The sequence below is a fragment of the Lycium barbarum genome, chromosome 10 (assembly GCF_019175385.1).
Source record: "Lycium barbarum isolate Lr01 chromosome 10, ASM1917538v2, whole genome shotgun sequence".
In the NCBI taxonomy this organism is placed as follows: Eukaryota; Viridiplantae; Streptophyta; class Magnoliopsida; order Solanales; family Solanaceae; genus Lycium; species Lycium barbarum.
In genome coordinates this window covers 123158495-123184023 of record NC_083346.1, presented here as the reverse complement: position 1 = coordinate 123184023, position 25529 = coordinate 123158495, and the positions used below count along the sequence as shown (strand labels likewise).

At 33.8% G+C, this 25529-nt stretch overlaps 2 protein-coding genes and 1 long non-coding RNA gene across 4 annotated transcripts; 1 reads left to right on the top strand and 2 right to left on the bottom strand.

Annotated features, from left to right (window-relative positions):
- Positions 1–4811: 4811 nt before the first annotated feature.
- On the bottom strand, positions 4812–5867 carry LOC132613439 (uncharacterized). The gene has a single exon (XM_060327461.1). It carries the CDS (start codon positions 5865–5867, stop codon positions 4812–4814), a length of 1056 nt encoding a protein of 351 aa, XP_060183444.1.
- Positions 5868–7123: 1256 nt separating this feature from the next.
- LOC132614953 (inositol monophosphatase 1) lies at positions 7124–12803 on the top strand. Of its 2 annotated transcripts, XM_060329501.1 has the most exons (12): positions 7125–7323; positions 7447–7502; positions 7596–7646; positions 8650–8730; positions 8841–8944; positions 9045–9129; positions 9251–9305; positions 9402–9445; positions 11162–11230; positions 11302–11402; positions 11620–11676; positions 12385–12803. In XM_060329501.1, the coding sequence occupies exons 1-12, from the start codon at positions 7311–7313 to the stop codon at positions 12479–12481; spliced, it is 813 nt and encodes a 270-aa protein (XP_060185484.1). In that variant the 5' UTR covers positions 7125–7310; the 3' UTR covers positions 12482–12803. The 2 variants fall into 2 exon arrangements, with proteins under 2 accessions (XP_060185485.1, XP_060185484.1); XM_060329502.1 differs by lacking the exon at positions 11620–11676 and having other exon boundaries at positions 7124–7323.
- An 8050-nt stretch (positions 12804–20853) lies between these two features.
- Positions 20854–21990, bottom strand: LOC132615844 (uncharacterized). The gene is made up of 2 exons (XR_009572870.1): positions 21671–21990; positions 20854–21383 (listed from the first exon to the last, which is right to left on the bottom strand). It is a non-coding gene; the product is annotated as an uncharacterized LOC132615844 (long non-coding RNA).
- Positions 21991–25529: the final 3539 nt, after the last annotated feature.

Below are 25529 nucleotides of genomic sequence, written 5' to 3'. Positions count from 1 at the left end.
CTTTAAATGAAATTTGCACTTTAGTAACTTTTCAAACCCAAATGGAGCCAAATTAATTAAGTTATATACTTTATAACTTGGATTAAGATAGTTGTATAAAATGATACTTTAGAAAATACTGGTAAAAAAACATGATAACTTCATCAAATTATTAACATTTAAGAAAATTGATTAGATTAAAATTAAGCAAAGCTATGACATGTGTGTTGAACAATAAATAGTAGCCTAAATAAATGCAAAATAAATACATTTTGAGTTATTTCTTAAAATAGTTTAGGTCACAAAGATAGCTTTAGTCTTTCATTGTTGGTGCGAATATATAGGAATATATCAGTACATATAAAAGTCTATACTTTTATATATATAATCCTATCTCTTGCTCTATTTTTTAAGGAGAGGTACACAAAAAGTTATTGCATATTGCCAATTTGACAAGTATATATGTACAATGAAAAGGCTTGAATCCTTTTTTAAAACATGCCTGCAACTTATAATTTTTTTTTAAAAAAAAAAACAAATGGTCAATGTGAAAATGTTGATTTTATGGAGATCGGGCAAAAAGAGAAAATATGTGTTCTAGAGTAGATTAATATGTGGGGCCCTTAATTTTTGGAAAAATTACTGATAGTTTCCAATTGTTCTCCACCTTTGTGTTGTAAAATGAAGCTAAAAGAGTCACAATAGTAAAGGATGAACACAATAGAAATAGAGAGACAAGAGAAGAGAGATTTCTTATTCATCCAAATGTGTTCAAGTATATCCCATATGAAAACTTATGCCTCTATTTATAGTGCTACATATGCATTCAATATATGAGATAATGGAAGAACCATTAAGATGGTGGAAGATAATGGAAGAACCATTAAGATTGTGGAAGATCCATTAAAATGGTGAAAGATAATGGAAGAGGCATTATATTTGTGTAGTGGACATCCATACTCTATATTTACTATATTTCATAACACTCCCCCTTGGATGTCCATATATGTGCCTCGTTACACATTATTTGCTGCCTCGTTAAAAACCTTGTCAGAAAAACCCAATGGGATAAAATCTTGACCAAGGAAAAAAGAGTGCAACGCGTATTTTCTCCCCCTGATGAAAAGATCATTTTAATTCTCGAAGACGACGCATTCCAATCTTGTATATCAGCTTCTCAAATGTCGAGGTTGGTAATGCTTTAGTGAACAGATCCGCCAAATTATCGATCGAGCGAATTTGTTGAACATCTATCTCACCTTTCTTTTCAAGATCATGAGTAAAAAAGAACTTTGGTGAAATATGTTTTGTTCTATCTCCTTAAATGTATCCTCCCTTCAGTTGAGCAATACATGCAGCATTATCTTCGTACAATATAGTTGGAATATCCCTTTTCAAAATAAAACCACACATTTCCTGAATATGTTGAGTCATTGATCTCAACCAAACACACTCCCGACTAGCTTCATGAATGGCTATTATCTCCGCATGATTTGAAGAAGTGGCAGCTATTGTTTGTTTCATTGAACGCCATGATATAGTTGTACCTCCATATGTAAATAAATAGCCTGTTTGAGATCGGGCTTTATGTGGGTCAGATAAATATCCTACATCTGCATAACCGATCATATCTGACTTGGATTCATAAGAATAAAATAATCCCAGATCAATTGTTCCTTGAAGATATCTGAATATATGCTTAACACCATTCCAATGTCTTTTTGTTGGGGAGGAGCTGAATCTTGCCAATAAACTTACTGCAAAACATATATCTGGTCGGGTATTATTGGCTAGATACATCAATGCCCCAATTGCACTGAGATATGGAGTTTCATCACCAATGAGCTCTTCATCATTATCCTTAGGTCGAAATGGATATTTATTTATGTCAAGCAATCTCACAACCATCGGGGTACTCAACGGATGTGATTTATCCATGTAAAAGCGCTTTAAAACTTTTTCAGTGTATGTTGATTGATGGACAAATATTCCATTTGTCAAATGCTCAATTTGTAGACCAAGACAAAATTTTGTCTTACCTAGATCTTTCATTTCAAATTCTTTCTTCAAACACTCTATAGCTTTTGAAAGCTCTTTAGGAGTGCCAATGATGTTCAAGTCATCAACATACACAGCTATTATGACAAATTCAGACCCATATCTTCTTATAAAAACACAAGGACAAATAGGATCATTTTTATATCCTTCCTTTAGCAAATATTCACTAAGACGATTGTAACACATCCGCCCTGATTGTTTCAATCCATATAAAGATTTCTGAAGTTTTATTGAACAGGTTTCCTGCGAACTTTTGTATGCTTCAGGCACTTTGAATCCTTCAGGGATTTTCATAAGAATTTCTTGGTCCAATGAGCCATATAAATAGGTTGTGATAACATCCATCAGTTGCATATCAAGCTTTTCACGAACTGTCATATTTATTAGATACCTAAAGGTAATTGCATCCACCACAGGAGAATATGTCTCCACATAATCAATGCCAGGCCTTTGCGAAAATCCTTGTGCCACAAGTCGTGCTTTATATCTTACGACTTCACCTTTCTCATTTCGTTTTCGCACAAACACCCATTTGTACCCCACTGGCTTGACATCTTCAGGTGTTCGGACAATTGGTCCGAAAACTTCACGTTTTTCAAGTGAAGTCAATTCTTCTTGAATTGCGTCCTTCCATTTTGGCCAATCATTTCTCTGTCTACATTCATCAACAGATTTTGGCTCAAGATCCTCATCTTGTTGCATTATCTTAACAACAACATTATATGCAAAAGTATTGTCGACCACAATATCATTTCGGTTCCACCTTTTCCCCGCCGAGACATAACTTATCGAGATCTCTTCACTATCATTATTTTGAAGTATCCGGACCTTCTCTGTGGGCTTATCATTTATTATGTCTCGGGCCTCTTCTTGAGCAATTTCCCTCACAGGATGATCATCTTGATCATTTATTTCTTTTCTTTTTCGAGGATTTTTATCCTTGGAACCGATTGGTCTACCACGTTTCAGACGTGGCCTGGAATCATTTGCATTAACCGTTTGTCCTACCGGGACATCAACTCGAACTGGAGTATTTGCAGCTAGAATATGAGATTTAGTAACTCTTGGAAGATTAGTAAATGCATCTGGCAGTTGATTTGCGACATTTTGCAAATAAATCATCTTTTGAACCTCTTGCTCACATTGATTTGTTCGAGGATCTAAATGAGATAGTGATAATGCATTCCAATCTATCTCCTTTTCCAACTGCTTATGTTCTCCCCCTAATGTTGGGTATACTGATTCATCAAAATGACAATCGGCAAATCTTGCTGTAAATAAATCTCCAGTCATCGGTTCTAAATATTTTAAAATTGAAGGAGATTCATACCCAATATATATCCCCAACCTTCTTTGGGGACCCATCTTTGTGCGTTGTGGTGGAGCAATTGGAACATATACCGCACATCCAAAAATTCGAAGATGGGAAATATTTGGCTCTTGACCAAAAGCCAATTGTAATGGGGAGAATTCATGATAACTGGTTGGCCTTATACGCACAAGTGCTGCTGCATGCAAAATAGCATGTCCCCATACCGAAACAGGAAGTTTTGTCCTCATTAGCAATGGTCTAGCTATCAATTGTAGGCGTTTAATCATTGATTCTGCCAGACCATTTTGAGTATGAACATGAGCAACCGAATGTTCAACTGTTATTCCCGTGGCCGTACAATAATCATTAAAGGCCTGAGATGTAAACTCACCAGCATTATCAAGACGAATTTTCTTTATCGCATTATCTGGAAATTGTGCTCTTAACCTTATTATTTGAGCCAATAATCTCGCAAAAGCCATATTGCGAGTTGATAATAAGCACACATGTGACCATCTTGTAGATGCATCAATCAAGACCATATAATATTTAAATGGTCCACATGAAGGGTGAATTGGCCCACATATATCACCTTGTATACGTTCCAGAAATGCGGGGGATTCAATCCCAACCTTAGTTGCTGATGGTTTAATAATCAATTTTCCTTGAGAACAAGCAGCACAAGAGAATTCCTTAAATTGAAGAATCTTTTGGTTCTTCAAAGTATGCCCATGTGAATTCTTAATTATTTTGCGCATCATACTAGAACCGGGATGGCCCAACCGGTCATGCCAAATGATAAAATCATTAGAATCATTAAACCTTTTATTTACTACAACATGTGTTTCAACCGCACCAATACTTGTATGGTACAACCCGGAAGAAAGTGCGGGTAATTTTTCATGCACAAACTTTCCCCCAGCTTTCATTATAATAATATAAAGGCACTCAACTTTTCCTTCATTGGCAGTCTCAATGTGATAACCATTTTGGCGAATAACCTTGAAACTTAATAAGTTTCTTCGAGACTTGCTGCAATATAGTGCATCACTAATGGCCAATATTGTTCCTCCAGGTAGTAATAAGGTCGCTTTTCCAGAGCCCTCAATTAATTTTGTACTACCAGATATTGTATTAACACAAGCCCTTTTCATAACCAAATGAGAGAAATATTTCTTTTCTCTTAATATAGTGTGAGTTGTAGCACTATCCAAAAGGCACATATCTCTATTACTCATCTTGGATCCAATTAAAGACTGGGGAATTTTATTTATCTTCATAAAAACAAAAATACATCGTAAGAAATACGGAAACTAACAATATAAAACTTAATTACTAATCCAGAAGATAAAACAACATAGAGAATTTAAGTACTTCTCGAAAATAAAACAACATAAAGACAACTTAAAACACATAAATAAAAATAATAACATAACACATTCCCCAGTGAAACGATCAAATCTCAATTTCGATCTCCAAAGAAGTCTTCAACTTCCAAATGAGTAATATCATCAAGCCCATCAAAATCATCATCTTTCAAAGCCAAATTAGCTTCAACATTATCATCATATTTTCGTGAAGGCCCTGCCTCATCGTTATTTTTAAAAGTCATGTGTGACTCCACCCGGGCATTAGCAGAAGAGGCACCACCTCTATTTGCCTTTCTTTTGAAGGAATTTTGATAAAGCCTGACAAAATGTTCAGGCGCCCGGCATTCATTTTTCCAGTGACCTTTCAAACCACAACGATGACAGTTGTTCCTTGAAGGATTGCCTTGATAACCCATATTGTTCTCCCTTTTATGGTGACCACCACCACGACGATTATTATATCGTCCCTTGCCCCTGCCACGCCCACGCTCATTATTATGGCCTCGATTATTTTGTCTTCTTTCAGTTGGGCCATGTGTTGCTACCACATTCGCTTCCGGAAATGGAGCAGTTCCAGTGGGACAGGCTTCATGATTTTTCAATAAAAGGGTATTGTGCTGCTCAGCCACAAGAAGACATGATATCAAATCAGCATGCTTTTTAAAACCCCTTTCACGGTACTGTTGTTGTAATACCAAATTGGAGGCATGAAAAGTCGTAAGAGTCTTTTCCAACATATCCTCGTCAGTTATATTATCCCCACATAATTTCAGTTGGGAAGTAATTCTATAGACAACAGAGTTATAATCACATACAGTTTTAAAATCTTGTAACCGTAAGTGAATCCACTCATAACGAGCCCTGGGCAATACCGTTACCTTAATGTGGTCATACCTTTCCTTCAAACCAGTCCACAATTCAAGTGGATCTTTCACTGTCAGGTATTCAACCTTCAATCCTTCATCCAGATGATGACGAAGGAAAATCATTGCCTTCGCTTTGTCCTGACTTGATGTTGTATTATCCTGAGTAATAGTGGCACCAAGACCTTTGGCGTCTAGGTGAATTTCAGCATCAAGTACCCATGATAGGTAATTCTTTCCCGAGATATCAAGTGCCACAAACTCAAGCTTCGACAAATTCGACATGATGATCAAAACTATCATAGAAATATTTGAGTTAGATACAGTTAAACAACATAATCTCAAAAATAGTAAGTTTAATTTCCAAAAAACAATACCTTTTTACAAACACAGTACCTTCCTTTTTTTTTCACAAAAACATTATTTTTTTTTCAAACAATACTTTTTTTTTTTTTCACAAAACAACCTGTTTCTTCTCTCAAACTTGTAGTCAATATAACCCAATCAAATTAACAGTAACATATAATCATGGTCTTATTAAAAGAACAACTAATCCACAACCACCAACCAATATATATATTTAAAGTACTGTTTTATAAAAATTACCATATTCGTGTTGTTAACTGTTAAATGTTTACTACTATAGCACATAAAGATTTATTATTTCATGAGAATACTAAAAGCGAATTGGCAGCGGAATATCAATTGACAAACCAAATGTATGGTACAAAAATATTTGCATAAAAATAGAATTGGCAGATGACTTAGAAGCTAATTAACTTTCTGTTTGCATAACTTATATTAGAAGGGTGGTAAAAACGCATACCAGATGAAAAAGTAGATTCAACTTGGAGTGATTGGAGCGACGGTAATGAAGTTAGAGACTCGTGCTGATAACGTATTGTAAAATGAAGCTAAAAGAGTCACAATAGTAAAGGATGAACACAATAGAAATAGAGAGACAAGAGAGGAGAGATTTCTTATTCATCCAAATGTGTTCAAGTATATCCCATATGAAAACTTATGCCTCTATTTATAGTGCTACATATGCATTAAATATATGAGATAATGGAAGAACCATTAAGATGGTGGAAGATAATGGAAGAACCATTAAGATGGTGGAAGATCCATTAAAATGGTGAAAGATAATGGAAGAGGCATTATATTTGTGTAGTGGACATTCATACTCTATATTTACTATATTTCATAACACTTTGTTGCTTTTTGGATATTGCCATAAATTTTTTCAAAAATTACCAAAATACATATAGGTATCTATGTAAATAAAGGCCAAAAGAAGGGTAAAAATAAAAGTGTTGAGGTTGTGAGGACTACAAAACTCATCTATCCTCACTTATATGTAGTAATAATATCATAAATTAAAAACCTATTGTTACTTTTTGAAAAGCATATTATTCTGCTAAATTGATAATTTTGTGCCAAATTATTTTTATTTAGATAAAAATTCATTTATTAACTTAACTCATTTTAATTCGTCCGCCAACTGACATCTGATTGTACTGCTAAAGATGCTTCCACCTTCTAATATTCCTCTACCTATTCCCCCCTTTATACTATGCTATCTTGCGAGATTAGTCCCTAATTAATAAGCATTCTCTATTCAAGTACAGTATTATTCTGATTGTATCACTTAGCCTATTCACATAAACAAACAAATACTAAATCGGAGAAAACTAGAGAAAAAGCGTTACAAAAAAAATACTGCAGATGGCTCAACATGGTTCGTTTCCATTGCTCTATTCTTCAAAAAACATATTAATTTTAGCATATATGATATATATATAGTCCTGAGTATGTGCATGTATGTTTCTTTTAAATGTTATTTTTTTCAATGAAATTTCAGGTTCACTAGAAGAATTCTTGGCTGTTGCTATTGATGCAGCTAAAAGAGCTGGAGAGGTTAATTAAATTAAATCAACCCCAAATGTTCCTTTGTTTTTATTTTTTCTTGATTCTTGATTTCTTTGTCTCAAATTTTTATGTGTTTTGCAGATAATCCGCAAAGGATTTTATGAGACTAAGCATGTGGTGCACAAAGGAGAGGTAACTTTTTAATCTCTTTCTGAGCATTTGTGTTCTTATTATTATTACTTATTTCTTTTTATAAATAAGTGATTTTGACCAATTTATAGTTTTTTAATCTCTCGGTTCACTTTTACTTGTCTACCGTTGACTTTGCACGACCCTTAAGAAGTTAATAAATGAAGTATACATTTTACCATAATACCCATATTTAAATGGGGTATATTCTAATGTTTAGGGTAAAACAAGAAAAAAAAAAAAGGATATGCTAAAGTGAATAAGTAATAGTGAAAAATTATTTTTAGGATAATGGACAACTAAAAATGAACGGATGGAGTAAGTAAACAGTAAACTGAAGGGAAAATAATGGTTGGTATGCTTCTTTGAAAGTCAAATCTGTGTGTTATTGAGCTTTTAGACAACAGCTAAGTTGCTTGAACTCACCAAAAATGCTACCGCAGTCGTGTCGGATTGTCCAAAAATGACTACTTTTGGAGGATCCGACAAGCACCTGGTAGCAGCTTTTGAAGATTTAGAGTAACATAGCTCAACATGGAATAATTTGTAAATTGTTAATATATGATGATTTGTATATTGGGTTGTATAGGCTATAAGGAAAGTGTTTTTGTGATATCTTTGAGTATTAAAAGTGATAACAATGTCTAAGTATTGGTTGAACTTTTTATACCAGTCTAATTTATGTACTGGGTTCGACTTCGAAAATATACCAATTCTATTTAATGTACTAGGTTCGAAATCTATTGTTTGTACTTATTACTACTAGGATCGAATGAACTCATAACTTCTACACTACCTCCGTCTTGTTGCTTATAAGTGAGCAAAGTCATTGTTCCCTTTTGGTTGAAAATATTTTTCTTGACAAAAACACTAAGGAAAATTCAAGTTATTGGAAAATGATAATATCAAAGAAAATATTATCCATCAACTTAAAAGTCAAGTGTACAAGACATCATAGTAGGAGGATTGAGTTATAGGCTTTGATTTACCCGTTTACTGAATATAGGTGGATTTGGTCACAGAGACTGACAAGGCATGTGAAGATCTCATATTCAATCATCTCAAGCAACATTTTCCAACTCACAAGGTTAACTTCCACCGATATTGTTCTAAATTAAATCACTTGGTTAACTGTACTATTTGGAAAATTCAGTTATTCTGTTTCTCATTCTGTGCTGCAATATCCTTAAAACTTAGTTCATAGGTGAAGAGACTTCTGCTGCTACTGGAGATTTTGAGCTAACTGATGAACCAACTTGGATAGTTGATCCGGTTGATGGAACAACTAATTTTGTGCACGGGTAAGCATAAATTTCTCGGTCCATATATCCTGTGACAAGCTATTTTATATTGTTCGCCTATCCACTCAATGCATTTGTTGGCACAAACTGATTGTTATAGGTTTCCTTCTGTCTGTGTCTCAATTGGTCTCACAATCGAGAAGATTCCAACAATTGGTGTCGTTTATGACCCAATTATCGATGAGGTGAGATATTTAGCTGATTCTATGGATTGAATCAGCTAGGACATTTTTTTCCCTTTGTGGGGAGGGGTTGCTTTAAATGGCTAATTGAATGTCATAAACAAGATTGGCTTTTGATGTGTAGCTTTTCACTGGAATTGACGGGAAAGGTGCGTTTCTCAACGGGAAGCCTATCAAAGGTATGTTGCATATCGAACCTGGTGTACCTTTACTGCATTTGTATTTACACTCTATTGATCTCTAACTAGTCTTTTGCGACGTTTTAATGTGTACAGTATCTTCACAATCCGAACTCATGAAGTCCCTCCTTGGCACTGAGGTAATCGACCGTGTCTATTGTTATTATAATAGGATATCTGCACGAATCCTTTAGGTCATGAATTTCGATGAAATACAACCTACTTCTGCAATTTGACTATTCTGCTGTAATTATGGTTGATATGAACACAAAATTTCGGTAATTGTTTTCAAGACTACTCTCCAACTCCAAGTACTTCCGGCTAGGTTTCCATACACTCAGAAGGGGCATATAATTGGTCGATTAATAAGCCTGATTCCAAATGCAGATCTAGGATTTAAATTTAATCGGTTCACCCTTTAAGATCCTTAGCACTGAACTCGTTGTACTGTTAAAATAATGGGTTCAGATCTAATATTTGTAAAGGTTTTGGTATTGGGGCAGGGTGGATGAAATGGAGGCTTGCTTCCGGAGTGCTATGTGACAAGAAGGTGCCACCAAAACTTAAGGGCAAGTTCTACAAAGTGGTGGTTAGACCGACTATGCTGTATGGGGCGGAGTGTTGGTCAGTTAAGATCTCTCACGTTCAAAAGATGAAAGTTGCCGAGATGAGAATGTTGAGATGGATGTGTGGCCACACCAGGAGTGACAGGATTAGGAATGAGGATATTTGGGATAAGGTGGGGGTGGCCTCGGTGGAAGACAAGATGCGAGAAGCGAGATTGAGATGGTTTGGGCATGTGAAGAGGAGAGACACAGATGCCCCAGTGCGGAGGTGTGAGAGGTTGGCCATGGATGGTTTCAGACGAGGTAGGGGTGGGCCGAAGAAGTATTGGGGAGAGGTAATTAGGCACGACATGGCGCAACTACAGCTTACCGAGGACATGACCTTAGATAGGAGGGTTTGGAAGACCCAAATTAGGGTAGAAGGCTAGTAGATAGTCTCGTTATCCGTTCTTATTAGTAGTCGCACTATTGCAATATAGTTTTTTGTGCTCCGATTTCTGCTATTATCTGTTATTTCCTGTGCTTTGATTATCCTGTGTTATCTGCTCCGATTTCTGCTATTATCTGTTATTTCCTGTGCCGCTTGCATTATTTCATTTTCATATCGCTTTGAATCTCTAATCTCTTATTCGAATCTCTTAACCTTATCTGACTTCTTTTTATGCTTTTATGCTTTTATTGAGCCGAGGGTCTTTCGGAAACAGCCGTCCTACCTTGGTAGGAGTAAGGTCTGCGTACACTCTACCCTCCCCAGACCCCACGATGTGGGATTTCACTGGGTTGTTGTTGTTGTTGTTGTTGTTGTTTTTTTGGTATATGGTTACATATACATCCATAGTAGAAAATTACCCGGTTCAGATGAACGCATAGTCAAAAGACTACATCCGCCTCTACCTGATTCTCATTGTAGTTGAAGTGAAGGCACTTTTCAAAATTTTCAGTTAACGTGCATTCTGGTTATTATTTTAGAATAACCTCAAATCATTGCGGCCAATTTAGTTTATTGGTTCTGACTTCTACAAAGATGTAACTACAAAGAATCTGGCCGATCAACTAAATTTATAAAGCCTGCTTCTCTTATATTTGGAATAGTAAAGACTGCTGAAAAAGTCTCTTGTCATTGCTAGATTCATATGGTTGTAGTTTTTACAGATAAATAGGATCATATTCTGGTGATGTGCATGCTATAGTAGACTATCTGAAATTACATGTATAAATATGCTGATTAACATTTGTTGTTTACCTCTTGATATACTTAAAATCTACTCAGATTTTGTGTTGCTCGAGCAGGTTGTACCTACACGGGATAACTTAACTATAGAAGCTACAACGAGGCGAATCAACAACCTGCTTTTCAAGGTTAGGCGTCCAAAGTTCGGTGAACAAATGTGTTTAGACACAATAAAATTAACTTGAGTGTTATATTTCAGGTCAGATCACTCCGAATGTGCGGTTCGTGTGCACTCGATCTCTGTTGGGTGGCGTGTGGAAGGCTTGAACTCTTCTATTTAACTGGATTTGGAGGCCCTTGGTAAGGGAATTTCATCAATCTGATTGCGTACAATATGTTGCTGACACGGGCAGAGCTTTGGCGGGGGTGTGGGGGTGTGGGTGGAAGGGGGTTCATATATGTAGTAGCTGCTGAATCCCTTTGGCTTTTCTGTTTGTTTACTTCTTTATATTTTGAATCCCCTTAGTAAAAATCCTGACTATGTCATTGGTTGCCGATGGAATGCTTCTACTTACAGGGATGTGGCTGGTGGCGCCATAATACTGAAGGAAGCTGGAGGCGTCCTATTTGATCCGTGAGTAACACACTTTATTCCTCATGAACTCTTTTCTTATAATGAAAAGGATCAATATGAAGTCTTAACATAAGTCAGCAATTGGTTAATAATTGGGGACCGTTGATTGGAATTCTTTTATTAGAATGATTAATCTACTTAGATTAGGCTATTTCTTAATTACAAGCAATCGTGGATTAGAGATAGTGTCCTAAACTATATTGCTCGGACTTCACAAAAATGTTGTCGTACCCGTGTCGGATCGTCAAAAAATGCATTACCTTTGGAGAATCCGACACATACCTGTTGGCATTTTTGAAGAGTCCGACCAACATAGGTCCTAAATCAGTGGATTATGAATTACTTAAGACAGTATTATGTAGTAAAATCTACAAGGATTAGAGACATTATTCTCGCACTCTTTAAACTTTTAGTTTCTCTCTGTTGCTTATTCTCTATGAGAAGAAAACAGAAGAAAGCATGGATTTTCTGTCTCTTCTTGCTGTGAAAAATGATGATTTCTTGAGTTAAATAATTAACTACACTCTTGGAAAGTTACTGTAAGACCAATCATTTAAGGTAGTGTTTTTAGTGAAGGAACAATCAGCAAAATCCGATATCTGTTTTCCATATTGAGAAAGACACAAAAAGCTAAACGGGAATAGTTTTCAAGTATTTATGTGAAACCAAAAAGAAAGCATCTGATGTGTAGTAGTTTTTTTGCATCAGATCCGGTTCAGAATTTGACATTACAGCCCAACGGGTAGCTGCAACGAACCCTCATCTCAAGGATGCATTTATCGAGGCCTTGCAGCAATCAGTATAATCATTGTCATGGGAAATGGAAAGAAGCCACTTCCGAACCAGTTGAGTTCTTTCATTATTAAACCTGATAAAGCTATTCTTCTGGTCTTTACACCATCTTAAGGATGTGCCTTGTGAGCATATTGCCAAGAGAATTCACTTCTTGTCCTGCATTACTAGTTTCTGATCTTAAGCATGTAAGTAAAATTTATTAAATAGTAGATATTGCTATTGATTTTCCTCAATTTTATCAGAAAACACTGCAATGACAGAGACTTAACTGAAAAAATAAGAATCCCCATAGTGGAGAATAATTTTGTCTATGCTGAATTGCTGATCCAGAAGCCTGTGTAAACTGTGAAGAACCTAAAATTCTTGACAGTATTTGGAACTCATTCATTTACTTAACCTTACTGTTTGCAGAAGCTATGGTTTTTCTTGGAACAATTATGCTCATAATAATACTTAGTTTGCATGCTCATAGACGAGATTGTTAATTTCCATTCTGCTGATTTCTGGTCAGGTGGTTAGCTTTATTCTCTAAAAAGAGTAACTTAAGAAGAAATGTTCTTTTAGGCCCCCAAGGCTTTGATCTATATCGGTATGAGTGCAGCGCATGATGTGTGGTTTAGGCACACGTCCTGGGTTCGAATTCTGCCGCAAACCAAAAACCTATTACGAGTCCGGAGCCTAAAGGGTATAAAAATACACGGTATAAACCAAAAGGGCATCATCAATAATTTATATACCAAAAGGGGTATAACGTGGGCTGATCCACGTTATACCCCAAAAAACTTTTTCCGTTGTCAGATGCCATCAACAAAAAATTAAAAAAAAAAAAATTATATAACGTGGACTGATCCACGTTATACAATATATTTTGTATAACGTGGATCAGTCCACGTTTTACAAATATATTTTGTAAAACGTGGACTGATCCACGTTATACAAAATATATTGTATAACGTGGATCAGTCCACGTTATACAATTTATATTTATAACGTGGACTGTCCACGACTCTTCATCTTTATGCCCTAAAATATATTTCATGCTGATGGGTTGCTCTAGGAGTAATTAAACACATGGAGACTGCAAAATGGCATGGAATATGTGTCTTATATTATACTCCATGTAGGTACTGAAAAAGTTGTGAATGTTATCGAGTTTTAGATTTCCACTTGCATACGTTAAGTATTCAACCTACATGTATGTTGCAGCAACCTTCTAATATACTCCTATTTAATATGAAGTTAGTGATCACTTTCATCGTCTAACAAATCGATCCGAAATTCATACTACCTCCGGTTCGAAAAGAGTGTCCACTTAGCTATTTGCACACTCCTTAAGAAAATACTAACTTCTAGACAAAAATAGGTAATTTGACTGAATTACCTCTAATTAAGTATTGGGATTTGGTCACTTCACTTAATAAGGGTAAATTTGAAAAAACAAGGTTAATTTTTTTTTGATTTGGTAAGTAGACACTCTTTTTAAATAAAAAAATTAAAATAAAGGCTAAGTGGACACTCTTTTTTTAACCAGAGGAGTAGTTGTTAATGTTTGATTACTTCAAGCTGAGCCCATTTACACAATTGTTTAATGTTGATTCTTATAGCAAGTTTATATTTTGCATAATATAAGTGTTGAACAGTCGTCCTGCTTAAGCTTTGTATAGACATTGCATCTATAAATATTGTAAAAGAATTTTAGGGCATAAAGATGAAGAGTCGTGGACAGTCCATGTTATAAATATAAATTGTATAACGTGGATCAGTCCACGTTATACAATTTTTTATTTTATTTTTAAATTTTTCGTTGATGACATCTGACAACGGAAAAAGTTTTTTGGGGTATAACGTGGATCAGCCCACGTTATACCCCTTTTGGTATATAAATTTTTGATGATGCCCTTTTGGTTTATACTGTGTATTTTTATACCCTTTAGGCTCCGGACTCAGTTTCAAACTGTGCGGCTGTAGCCCTTGGGATTTCTCACTCATAAATAATACACTTCTTGTGCCTTCACTCCAACTAATGGTTGGAACTATTTTTTTCTGGTCGAGCCCCTCATTTTACACGGTATCTTTACAAAAAATAGCCGGTCGAAGTCACTGTTTACTTTTCCTAGTCAGTATACATAGATTACACACTGATCATGCACGATTATACACTTATTATACATGATCACACACACATCCGCCGATTATTTTTAGTTCAAGCAAGTGGGTGAGCAACTATTTAGGTAAATTCTTCATTTTACACCGGAAGATGTTGTATATAATATAGTATATTTACCTCTATTGGATAAGTATAAAGATGATGTCAAAAACATGATCTTTAATGAAATGACGGAAATCAATATATTTGTCATGGAAGATTGAATTGGACCCAAATTCGATTCTTGAACGTCCCATCTCTAACGGACAAAAAAGTGAGGTCTTGTCAACTCAAATGCCAGCTTTAGAAATTCAAGAAAGCAATTTATGTGTTACCTTAGCCCACTAGTGATCCATCCCCAAATATCTCATAGTCCATTGATGATATCCTAGTTTAGTTAAGGTTTGTGAAAAATGATAAAGTTCGTTATTTATTAGTTATATTGTTGCGGAATATCGATGATTAACTAGCATACAATTACATGAGAAGCAAATAGAAGAAACGAAATAACACAAGAATTTAACGACATTCGGCCAAGTAAATATTCTTGGAACAAAAATACAAAGATTTTTTCACTGTGGAAGAGAAGAGACAGTACAAGGGATCTCAAATTGTCGACCTCCTTAAAATATCCCAAGTGTTATCTAAATCTTATAACTACATCAACTAATTCAATACGTGCACGCAGTAGCCATACACAAAATGATAAAATGTTTTAGTCCATTGGAATTTGGATAGTTACAACTTGGATATTACGACAGTCGGTAAAGCATTATCCAGGGAAGTTTTGTAGATTAATCAGAATTTACGAACAATTTAACAAGATAGATTAAATAAAGAAAATTTCAAGTCTTGCTGGTCCATTAAAGTTTGTGAACAATTGAAGTAGACATGCAAGTTTTCCCAATTCATCAAGACTTGTGATTAATTTAACAAGATAGGTAGATTGAAACTTGTGAACAATTTGTACAAGTTATGCTAGCCCGTCATAACTTGTTAACAAGCTGCATCCAACGGAACTTTGTGAAAAAATTGTATTAAAGTTAGAGCCATAGGTTTCCTATTGGGTTGTTACTTTCTCCTTGTGATATTTGTGAATCGAGTAGGATCCTGGTAGGTTGATGAAAGGTTAAAATCTAATTGAACCATAATGTGTTTGGAGAATGAAATATCACCAACAAAATGAACAGTTGATATATCTGGCAGAAGCAGCATAATTTTGATTTTGGTGGATCCCATTGTCATCGTCTTTCATACCTCTATATATCAATATGGATATGGAGTAATATTATTGGCAATTATATACACATTAATAAAAGCAAAATAAAGAAAGAATGGCAACTGGCAATTTTGATGATGTTTTATGTCAAATTTAGCTCATAATTCATTCAACTTGTCAAAATTTCAATGAATTGGTTCTGGAACATATTCATGAGTGGGTCAATTTAAATACGTCTCTGTTTGACACGGTGTCTTTCATAAGTAGTGTTCTCATTTAAGGAAGTGAAGAAAGATCAAATCAATCTTATATGTTGAACGTATTTACAAAATACAATTCAGGTTCGACGTCATTTTTTACAGGGGAAACTAGTAAAATAATTGTATAAATCCCCCCACTCCATATTGTTGGCCACATAAAAGTATGAAAAAACATTATCATTCCATTAATTCTTTTCCAAAAATTATGAAAATGACACGAAGTTAAGCGATCGGGAGTCTGATTTTTAGCCATCATTAACCTTGTATCATCAAACTTAGGTTTCAATATGACTAAAAAGTGATTAGTTACTTATACTTAGCACTTCTCATTTCATGTCGATTTTAAGTACTAACTAATTAGTTACTTTCACTACGGGAACGTATTTATGTACTGGCCTTGATTATTCTTAATCTGAGTTAATAATACCCGTATCCTACTTGTTGGATGGCAATTACAATTATCAATTAACTTCCACTAACTTACCAATAAACCATACAAGAAGTCAGCTTAATTAGAATTTACAATGCGTCACCAAATTCTCCTAAACTACAGTCATTATCATGGCTAATGACATGATTAACAAGCATTTATCATCTTATCCCTACTTCTGATTAATTAAGTGTCAAGAGTTGATTGTTTTTGGTGTCTTAAAACTAGCTCGCTTCCGATACACAACAACAACAATAACAACAACTACAATGACGATGTACTTCCAAACAAGTTGAGTTGGGTAAAGTAGCGAAACTAAGGATTTCACTAAGGGGATTCAAAACATAAAGAAACAAGCATACGGAGAAGCCAAGAAGATTCAACATTGACTATATATACATAAAAATAATTTTTACTTTATACAATTGAACTATCCGACGGAGGGGGTTCGGAACGCTCTTGCGCCACTAGCTTTGCCATGGCTCGGGCATCTGAATTCTCGCTGATCATATTACTTCATATAAACTCATCACGGATTAATATTATACATATTACAATCACAATGATATTTATTCCTAAAAAATTGTTAGTGGAACATATATATCGACATACCTTAAAAGAAAAATGTTACTACCAAAAAGAAAAAATTAATTTAATAATATTTTTCACATCATTATATTTTTTCTCAAGACCACTTCAAAAAACGATGAGGTCGATGGTTATTGTGCACGCTTTAACCCAGTGCACAAAGTAATTTATGTAATTATCATAGTTCTTGCACTAATCTCTAAATACTCCCATCCTTAGTGCTTATATTATTGCCAATACACAAATATTAAAATTTTCAAGTACAGTTAACGCGTGTGACACAGTATCATGTGATTACAATTTACAAGTACGTTTGACAAAATATTGTTGGTACCCTAACACCCTTTTGATAATTTTCATGTAACAGAGTACTAAAAAAGGACAAACATAATCTTTTTAATTAGCAATAGAAAATCGTGATTGGGTTCGTAAACAACTCAGCCATGTTGCATTTAATAGAACAAATCACAAGAAATCTTAGGGCCATTAATTGTTTCTAAATATTGGCATTATGCATTGGTTCTAATTTCATATGATTAAAAAATTAATCGATCAGTTGTTTTTTTTCTTTCATTATACGCCAAAAGAATTCGGCAGAAGCCGCTAAAATGTTTAATTAATAGGTATCTAATTATGCTAGTGATATGTATAAATTCTTTGGCCCCATTTATGTATTTTATGCTCCAATGATTTTAAGTGCTTATGGACAATACGAGCAGTTGAATAATTTAAATTTGATTGGATCATCATTTATAGTGACGTTTTTGATAAAGTTAGCAACAAATAAAATTGTTTTTATTATTTAATTTGATTCTCAAGTCTAAATAAGCCAAAAGTAACAACTAGAAAGGAATTTACTCCCTTGGTTATGTGTCATATTTTTCTTTTTAGTTTGTCTCAACGAAAATATCATATTTTCTTATTTAGATAAGACAATATAATTTTAAACTTAACATTAAAGAAATGAAATCTATTTTTGACCGATCGGCTGACCTGCCTTTCTTTCTTTGCCAGGAGGGATGACCCAATCACTAATAGATTTCTCAACGATTGCGCAATTCTGTCTAAAGGAAATAACTTCGGTGGATCCCTTATGAGATGATTATGGTTACACAAATACCTTTGATTTATTTTAGATCACAAGTTTTAAAAATTCTTAATTATTTCCTTTCTAAATAGAAACCGTCACATAAATTGAAATGAAAAAACATATATTAATTTTTGCGAAAATTAAGTGGTATTTTATTTTTGCTTGTAACTTATCCTCAAAGAGTATACTAGATGATCAGGTTGAAGTCTGCAAATCGAAATGTATAAAGTGGATGTGAAACATCAGACATCACCTAACAAGAAACAGTTGATATCTGGCAGAAGTAGTAAAATTTGGATTTTAATTTAGTGGATCCCATCAACTTATACACACCTCTACCAACTAGATATGGCATTTCTATAAGTGTGAGGAGATATTATTTGCCTTCCTGCATGCATTCACGGAGCAGACAAATTCAGAATTTAAATTTGCTGAATTTAATTTTTAAATTTTTTATTAATAAACTCATTTTTTTCTTTTTAAAATTATGGTATTCATGTCTAGTAATTATTGAATTTTTAATAAATTTTCACAGACGCATAAAAAAAAATATTAAGTTATCGGAGGACTGCATCCGCCCGTGACTCAGCTCACCTCAATAACAACAAGTCAACAACAAATCATATTAAGAAGGAATGACAAGTTGTCGGGCTAAAACAACCTAAAGATATTTTTAATAACATGATATGATATATTGTGTTCTGGGTCAAGCCCAACTCGACTTGATGAAATCTTATATATGTATGTATTTAGATTTTTTTAGGTTATGTATATATAATTCGAGTAGAAAATATTGAATTTAATTGAACCTGCATCAAACACACCATAGATCCGTCTCTATTTAAAATGAGAGAGAGACAACGAATTTTAAGTTAGTACGTAATGAGCAAATTATATCTACGTACCTAAAGATTTTTTGTATGTATGAATGTTGGGAACTAATTTAGATATATATCTTTTCCATGTTAGTAATGAGCGAATTTTAAAAATCAGTATAATTAATTTAAATGTTGGGAATTAACTTAGTACATGTATAACTCAGTTGAAGGAAGTTACGTCCGTTTGCATCCATCTTCTTGCACATACATTCACCCCTAGTATAAGAGCCCGTTTGGATTGACTTATAAGTTGCTTATAAGTTGTTTTTAGTTTTTTTGAGTGTTTGGCTGACCAGCTTATAAGTCATTTTGTGCTAAAATAAGCCCAAAAAAATAATTTGACTCATTTGTCTTAGCTTATCTAAAGCAGCTTATAAGCTGAAAATAGCTTATAAGCCAAAAAAAATAAGTTCGACTACACCAATTTTTTTTATTTTTTTTTAACTTATAAGCAGCTTTTTTTAAGCCCATCCAAACAGGCTCTAAGTATGAACTGGCACTTTCATTCCTTGTTAATTTATACCCTTCAAATAGTGTTGTCTCCTTATCCGACTGATATATATTAATATTGTTGAATATGAATATATTTAAATGGCATTTGTTCCGACCAAAAAAAATTAAAATATCTTCTTCTCTCTCTTTATTGTCCCTTTTAAGATACCAAAGTATGAAATTTCGAGGAAACATCATCCAAGAAAGGGAAACTATGATTGAAAATGAAACATGAATGAGAATTGGATATGCTATCATACAACCACCCAATTGAGGCTTGTTTAGATCACAGGTTTCAATTTGTATGGCCGATAGTATAGTACAGTAAGTGACGCCTTCCTATCCAACGCCAAACATATATAATTGGCTCGCATAAAGGTAGAAGACAGAAGGTAAACACAAGCTTAGCACGTCTTTCTTTATCTTTTTCATATATGAATGTCTTTGTCAAATTGGTTGGCATCATTCTCTCCCGTCTTTCTCGATCGAAAGCTAAGCGTCTCAAACCATCTAGCGAAGTCCTAGTTGTCCAAAAAGAGAGGCAAGACAAGTTCAAGTCATCTGGGATAAGAGAAGAATTATTGTTTCTTAAATTACGTGCATGTTGCTCCCAAACGCACACGCAAGTATACGCGGTCGTACAAGTAATGTAGGATTGTTAAGTCCAGATATCGTGCCCACAGAGACTTATGATTAACCGTCTAAATTAAACTAATGCTAATTATCTAAACAAGAAATAAAATCCAAATTTATATTTACGAACTAAATAAAAATAAAAGAAAACAAATAATGAACTTCAACCAAGAAAGAGCGGATTTTTATCGGAGAAGAGATAGATCTAGGGCTATGACCGCTACCATTCCAATTGAGTCTTCAAATCGTTCTACCTATGAGTTACTAGTTGACGGGTTAATTTAACTTTATGATATTCTCTCGAACTGCTCACAAGCCTGTAGATGCTATTATAATGCCTATTTCTCTATGGTCGTCAGAGGTAACAAAAACACATTTACTCCTCTGTATCCAACTAAGTAGGGTTAAAAGGTATATCTTTATCCTCAATAGCGAAACGATTAAATCGAACGAACTCTATTTATTCTTATTACGTACTTGAATTCCCTCTCAAAAGTCCAATTCACGCACCACAGATAGTGTCTAACTATTGGCCAGATAATCAAATAATTAAGCACAAGAATAAATAAGCAACCCAAAGATGAAAAATCAATAGATAGAAACGGTAATCACACGTCAACTAACTTTCATGTTTGTATCAAAATACTAGAACTAAAGAGTTTAGCTCCACATAGACATGAAGGAAAAATAACAAATCATCCGAATAAAAATATAAAAACGAGTAATACAGAGAAGAGAAGGTAAAACTCTGTAATTCCGGCCTCTACGGCGGCTCCAAACTCTCTCTAGGTCCAAAATTATGTAAAATGTATATTTATAGGGTATCAAAATTTATAGGCTTTTAAAAACCAGATCCAACTCGGATCAAGAAAGAGTAGCGGGCTCGAGGAACGCTGCGCGTCGCATACGCGCAATTTTCCAGCAGCTCAATTCTCGCAGCCGCCTTCCAGGCGTTCTTTCCTTTCTTCAATTTAATTCATCTTTTGCAAATGTTACTTTCTCCCATCATTAGCCCATAATTATGTTCCCCACTTCTCTCCTCTCTCTCTTTTCCTTTTCTTCTTTCCACTTCAACGTTACATATCTCTTATTTTTCCATCGGTTCTATTTTTCTTGTTCTTGCACTTTTTATTCAATATTTGCTCCAAATTTCTTCATCTTCACACCACTTTATTCCTACATTATAATATTAAGCACAATTCAATATAATTAATACTCAAAAGACAATTAAAAGCACTAAAATGTGAGGCAACAATGACTAATTATATGCATGTTTTGGCCGAACATCAGTGCATAATCAAACAACGTCATCTAAATTGAGACAGAAAAGAATATTAGTTTTTCTACAATTAAGTGGTGACTATATTTTTGCTTGAAACGTATCCACAAATTAAAGAGTAAATGATCAAGTTGAAGTCTGCCAATCAAAATGTATAAAGAGGAAGTGAAACATCAGACATCACCTAACAAGAAATTGAACAGTTGATATCTGGCAGAATCACCAAAAAGTTGGATTTTGGTGGATCTCATAATTACTCCTTGCTAATTGTACACTACTCTACCAACTGGCTATGGCATTTCTGAAGTGTTGGGAGATATTATTTGCCTTCACGTATGCACTCAGCTCATCCCCGTATATAAATAGAGACATATCCATTATTTGAAGTTTATTACTATGAGTTTTTATAACAATCACTAATTGATGTTGGGATTTTAAGATATGAATGAGGAATGAGAAAATGTATCTTTTGGAGTGCACCGAAAAGACACCTTTTGGGTTGCACCTCTCCATCTTACACTTTCATTGCCTATAAATTCAGAGGTCTAGCCTCAGATTTTATATACAAAAAACTGAATTCTTTCTCCTTCTAAACTGTTCTACGCATTTATTTTCAAAACAAAATTATAGTAGAATTGTGGGATTTGTTGCCGAATTTGCGTTTGACAAAGTTGGTGGGGTTTGAGGTACCGCTACGCCATTAACATGTATATTCGTTTTATCCTGGGAGGAAGTAATCCATAACCTCGGGTACAGTGAGGGATTAAATTCCTTAAGAACATACAGTGAATTCTGTGGATTCAGATATTTTCAGTTTTGTGCATTTTACGTTTTTCATTCAATTTTCTGGTTTACTGAATTTGAACACAGATTTACTAACAATTAATGTATAACAATAACTAGGTCGCATTTAAATATTTGTAAATATTTAGTAAACTTTTGAATACATGTAATTTATAAAAAGTCTAGATAAAAACTTATTAAGTTTATGTGAATTCATAAATAGCACTGCAGATTCGCCCCTTTTAATAACAAAAAAATAAATTAAAATCAAAGATGTAGAGTAATAGGTTCACGATTTAATGTTTGTCCTGCCCTTATTCGCTTATATATAATAAAAATATATATGTATAGTTCGAGCTGAAATCAATAAGTTAATTTATACAGAACTCATTCTAGATTCGCCTCGCTCCTACATGCAAAGATGGGAGAGAATGATACGAAATTTTAAGTTAATGAGCAAAAGAATACCACCGTATGTACGTCCCAAATATTTTTCATAATAATGTTAGTATGATTTAATTTAAATATATCTTTCCAGAAATATCTATTTAGTTAGAATATACATAACCCAGTTAAAGGAAGTACGTGCGTTTGCATCCAGTTTCTTGCACATACATCAATCAGGGGCGAATTTAGCCATAAAAAAGGGTCACGTGAACACATGGTCACCCGACTAAACTCGATATATTATGTATATAATTCTTAAAATATATTTAATATTAATTGAAAGAACACATGGTTAAATTAGACTGAGTGGAGCACTGGTTAAGTGATAGGTTTAACCCCTTAAGATCGTGGTATCGAACCCAACTAAATGCACTTCCTTTTATTTTTTAATTTTATTTAAAATGGTGAACCTATTCTCTTAAAATAACTTATTAACTGGCACTTCCATTCCTTGTTTAATTAATTTATACCCTTCAAACATTGTTGTCTCCTTACCTTATCCGCCTCTGATATTAATAATTCGTCCATGAATCTAATATTTAAATGGCATATATGTTTCGACAAAAGCTTTAAAAGATTTTTTTTCTCTCTCTTTGTTGTTCCTTTTAAAATACAAAATATGAAATTTCCAAGAAACATCATCTAAGAAAGGGGCTGAAAATGAAACATGAATGATTATGAGATACACTATCTTGCAATTACCCAATTGAGAAGCTAGTCGTAAGAAAAGAAGCGAGGAGGAAGCGAAGCTGTCTACGAAGTTTTGATTGTAATACTCAATTTGTAGCTATTTCACTTTTCCTCGCTTATTTTTTCTGTAATATCAAGAAATTAATTTAGAAAATTGAAGTGTTGAGGACATAAGCTTTGGCCAAATCTTATTAAATCTTTATATTTTTTTTTATTTGTTTTATGTGTGATTATGTGTTGTTTAACCACTACTATACTAGTATTCCGCAATCCTCAACATGGAGAATATATTAACGTTAGGATAACGAACGAATGGAGGGCAAAATACACATCTACTTGGATTATACATACAACTTTGCAACCTAGAAGTGCTTTGTTAGAAAGTAGAATATTATTTTTGAGTGAATTAAATAAGTATAGTTCTAATTGGGTTCAAGATTGTCGGAGAATCAAAACAAAGTAACGTTCAAAAAGTACACTTCTAGTTAGTAAAAATATAATAAATTAAAGATGACAAAGTGAACCTTGTTCTATTAACAATATAATCTTTTTATTTGCATTCATAAGGAATATCTCACCAACAAACAACTCGAACTTGCTTTTACTATATATGGGCAAGATAACAAAACTAAGTTAAAATTAGCTTTAATTACCTCAATTGTGAACGCGACGGTGTGCTTCCTCAAATTTGTCAATGACCTAATTAATGTGTGTGACATGTCATTATCATGTGACTACGAATTGGGTGACATAATATTGTTGGTCGTGCTATGATCTAACGTTTAATATTGGTCATGTACTAGCAATGTACTATAACAAGGACAAACATGATCCTTTTAATTAGCAATAGAAAATTGAGATTTCAGTTGTAATCAACTCAGCGTGTTGCGTTTAGTTAGTACAAACAACAGAAATATTAGGGTCACTGTTTCTAAACATGTTATTATTATTATTATTATTATTATATGGTGCTTCTAACGTTGTATTCTAAAATAGAGTTGTATTTTTTAGCCAAACACCTCAAAGCTACAAAATAAGTCTTTTAAGCATGAACTTTGAACTTTCCAAGAAAAAACTAGGTGAAACACGCTAAATTTGCCCTTGAGCTTTTAAATGACTCATATGTACCTTTCGTTAATAGTTGAGATCATATCTACCTTTATCGTTATCAAAATTCTCTAAATTTAATTTGTCCTTGACAAACGATATATGTTTTCTAAGATGTAAGTTAATTATTTTACAAGAAAAGAATCAAATTAACATATGAACTATGCGAAATGGTCTATGTTTGCTTTTGAACTTTGATCGAGGAACAAGAACACTATAATGTTGGCGATATCATCGTTTTCTTCCACTCAAAACCTCTGAGAGTCAGGTCTCTATCTCCAATCTCAAATTCCTTAATGGAAATCCAGTAATGATCAATTGCATAACCACTACTAGAAAAAGATGTTTTTTCCACCAACATTCAGTAGGAAATTTATGCTAACATGATTTTCCCACCTCATTTCCACCGAACCAGCTCACTGGGAAAACGCATGGTGGGAAATAGGTTCCCATTGAAATGCTGAGAAACTTCATACTTTTTCCGTGTGAAAACACTAGTATTTAAGTTTTTCCCACCGACATTCAATGGAAAATATCTACTGAATATTAAAATTGTATATATAGTAGATATGAACCATAACTTTTAAAATATAATGAGTTCAATATTAAAATTCTTAAGATTGAACCCACAGAATCTAAATCCTGGATCCGCCTCTGCCTCTTGTGAATGAGAATATATATATATATATATATATATATATATATATATATATATATATATATATATATATATATATATAGGGAGAAGGTGTGGATAGATTGTCTAAATAGTGTGATTTTTTGTTAAAAAAATTATATATTCTTTTTATGAATATTATGGGTTGAAATTGTAATAGAGTAATAATGATCTTGAACTGTATTTTTAGAGTTGAGAGAATAAACTATATTATAGTACTGCTGATCAATTTCAAGGGACAATGGATGGTGGATGAAAAAACATTGATATTCCATAAAGTTCAAAGATAATTAAATTTATATCATTTCATATAGTTCAAGAGCAATTGATCTTTTTCCTT

What these genes read in the sequence shown, in the direction of transcription:
- LOC132613439 (XM_060327461.1), bottom strand. Translation starts at nt 5,867, where the DNA reads ATGTCGAATTTGTCGAAGCTTGAGTTTGTGGCACTTGATATCTCGGGA.
- LOC132614953 (XM_060329501.1), top strand. An exon ending in AACATTTTCCAACTCACAAG is followed by an intron (nt 8,731 to 8,840) that starts GTTAACTTCCAC and finishes CTTAAAACTTAG; the next exon opens with TTCATAGGTGAAGAGACTTC. An exon ending in ATGACCCAATTATCGATGAG is followed by an intron (nt 9,130 to 9,250) that starts GTGAGATATTTA and finishes TTTGATGTGTAG; the next exon opens with CTTTTCACTGGAATTGACGG.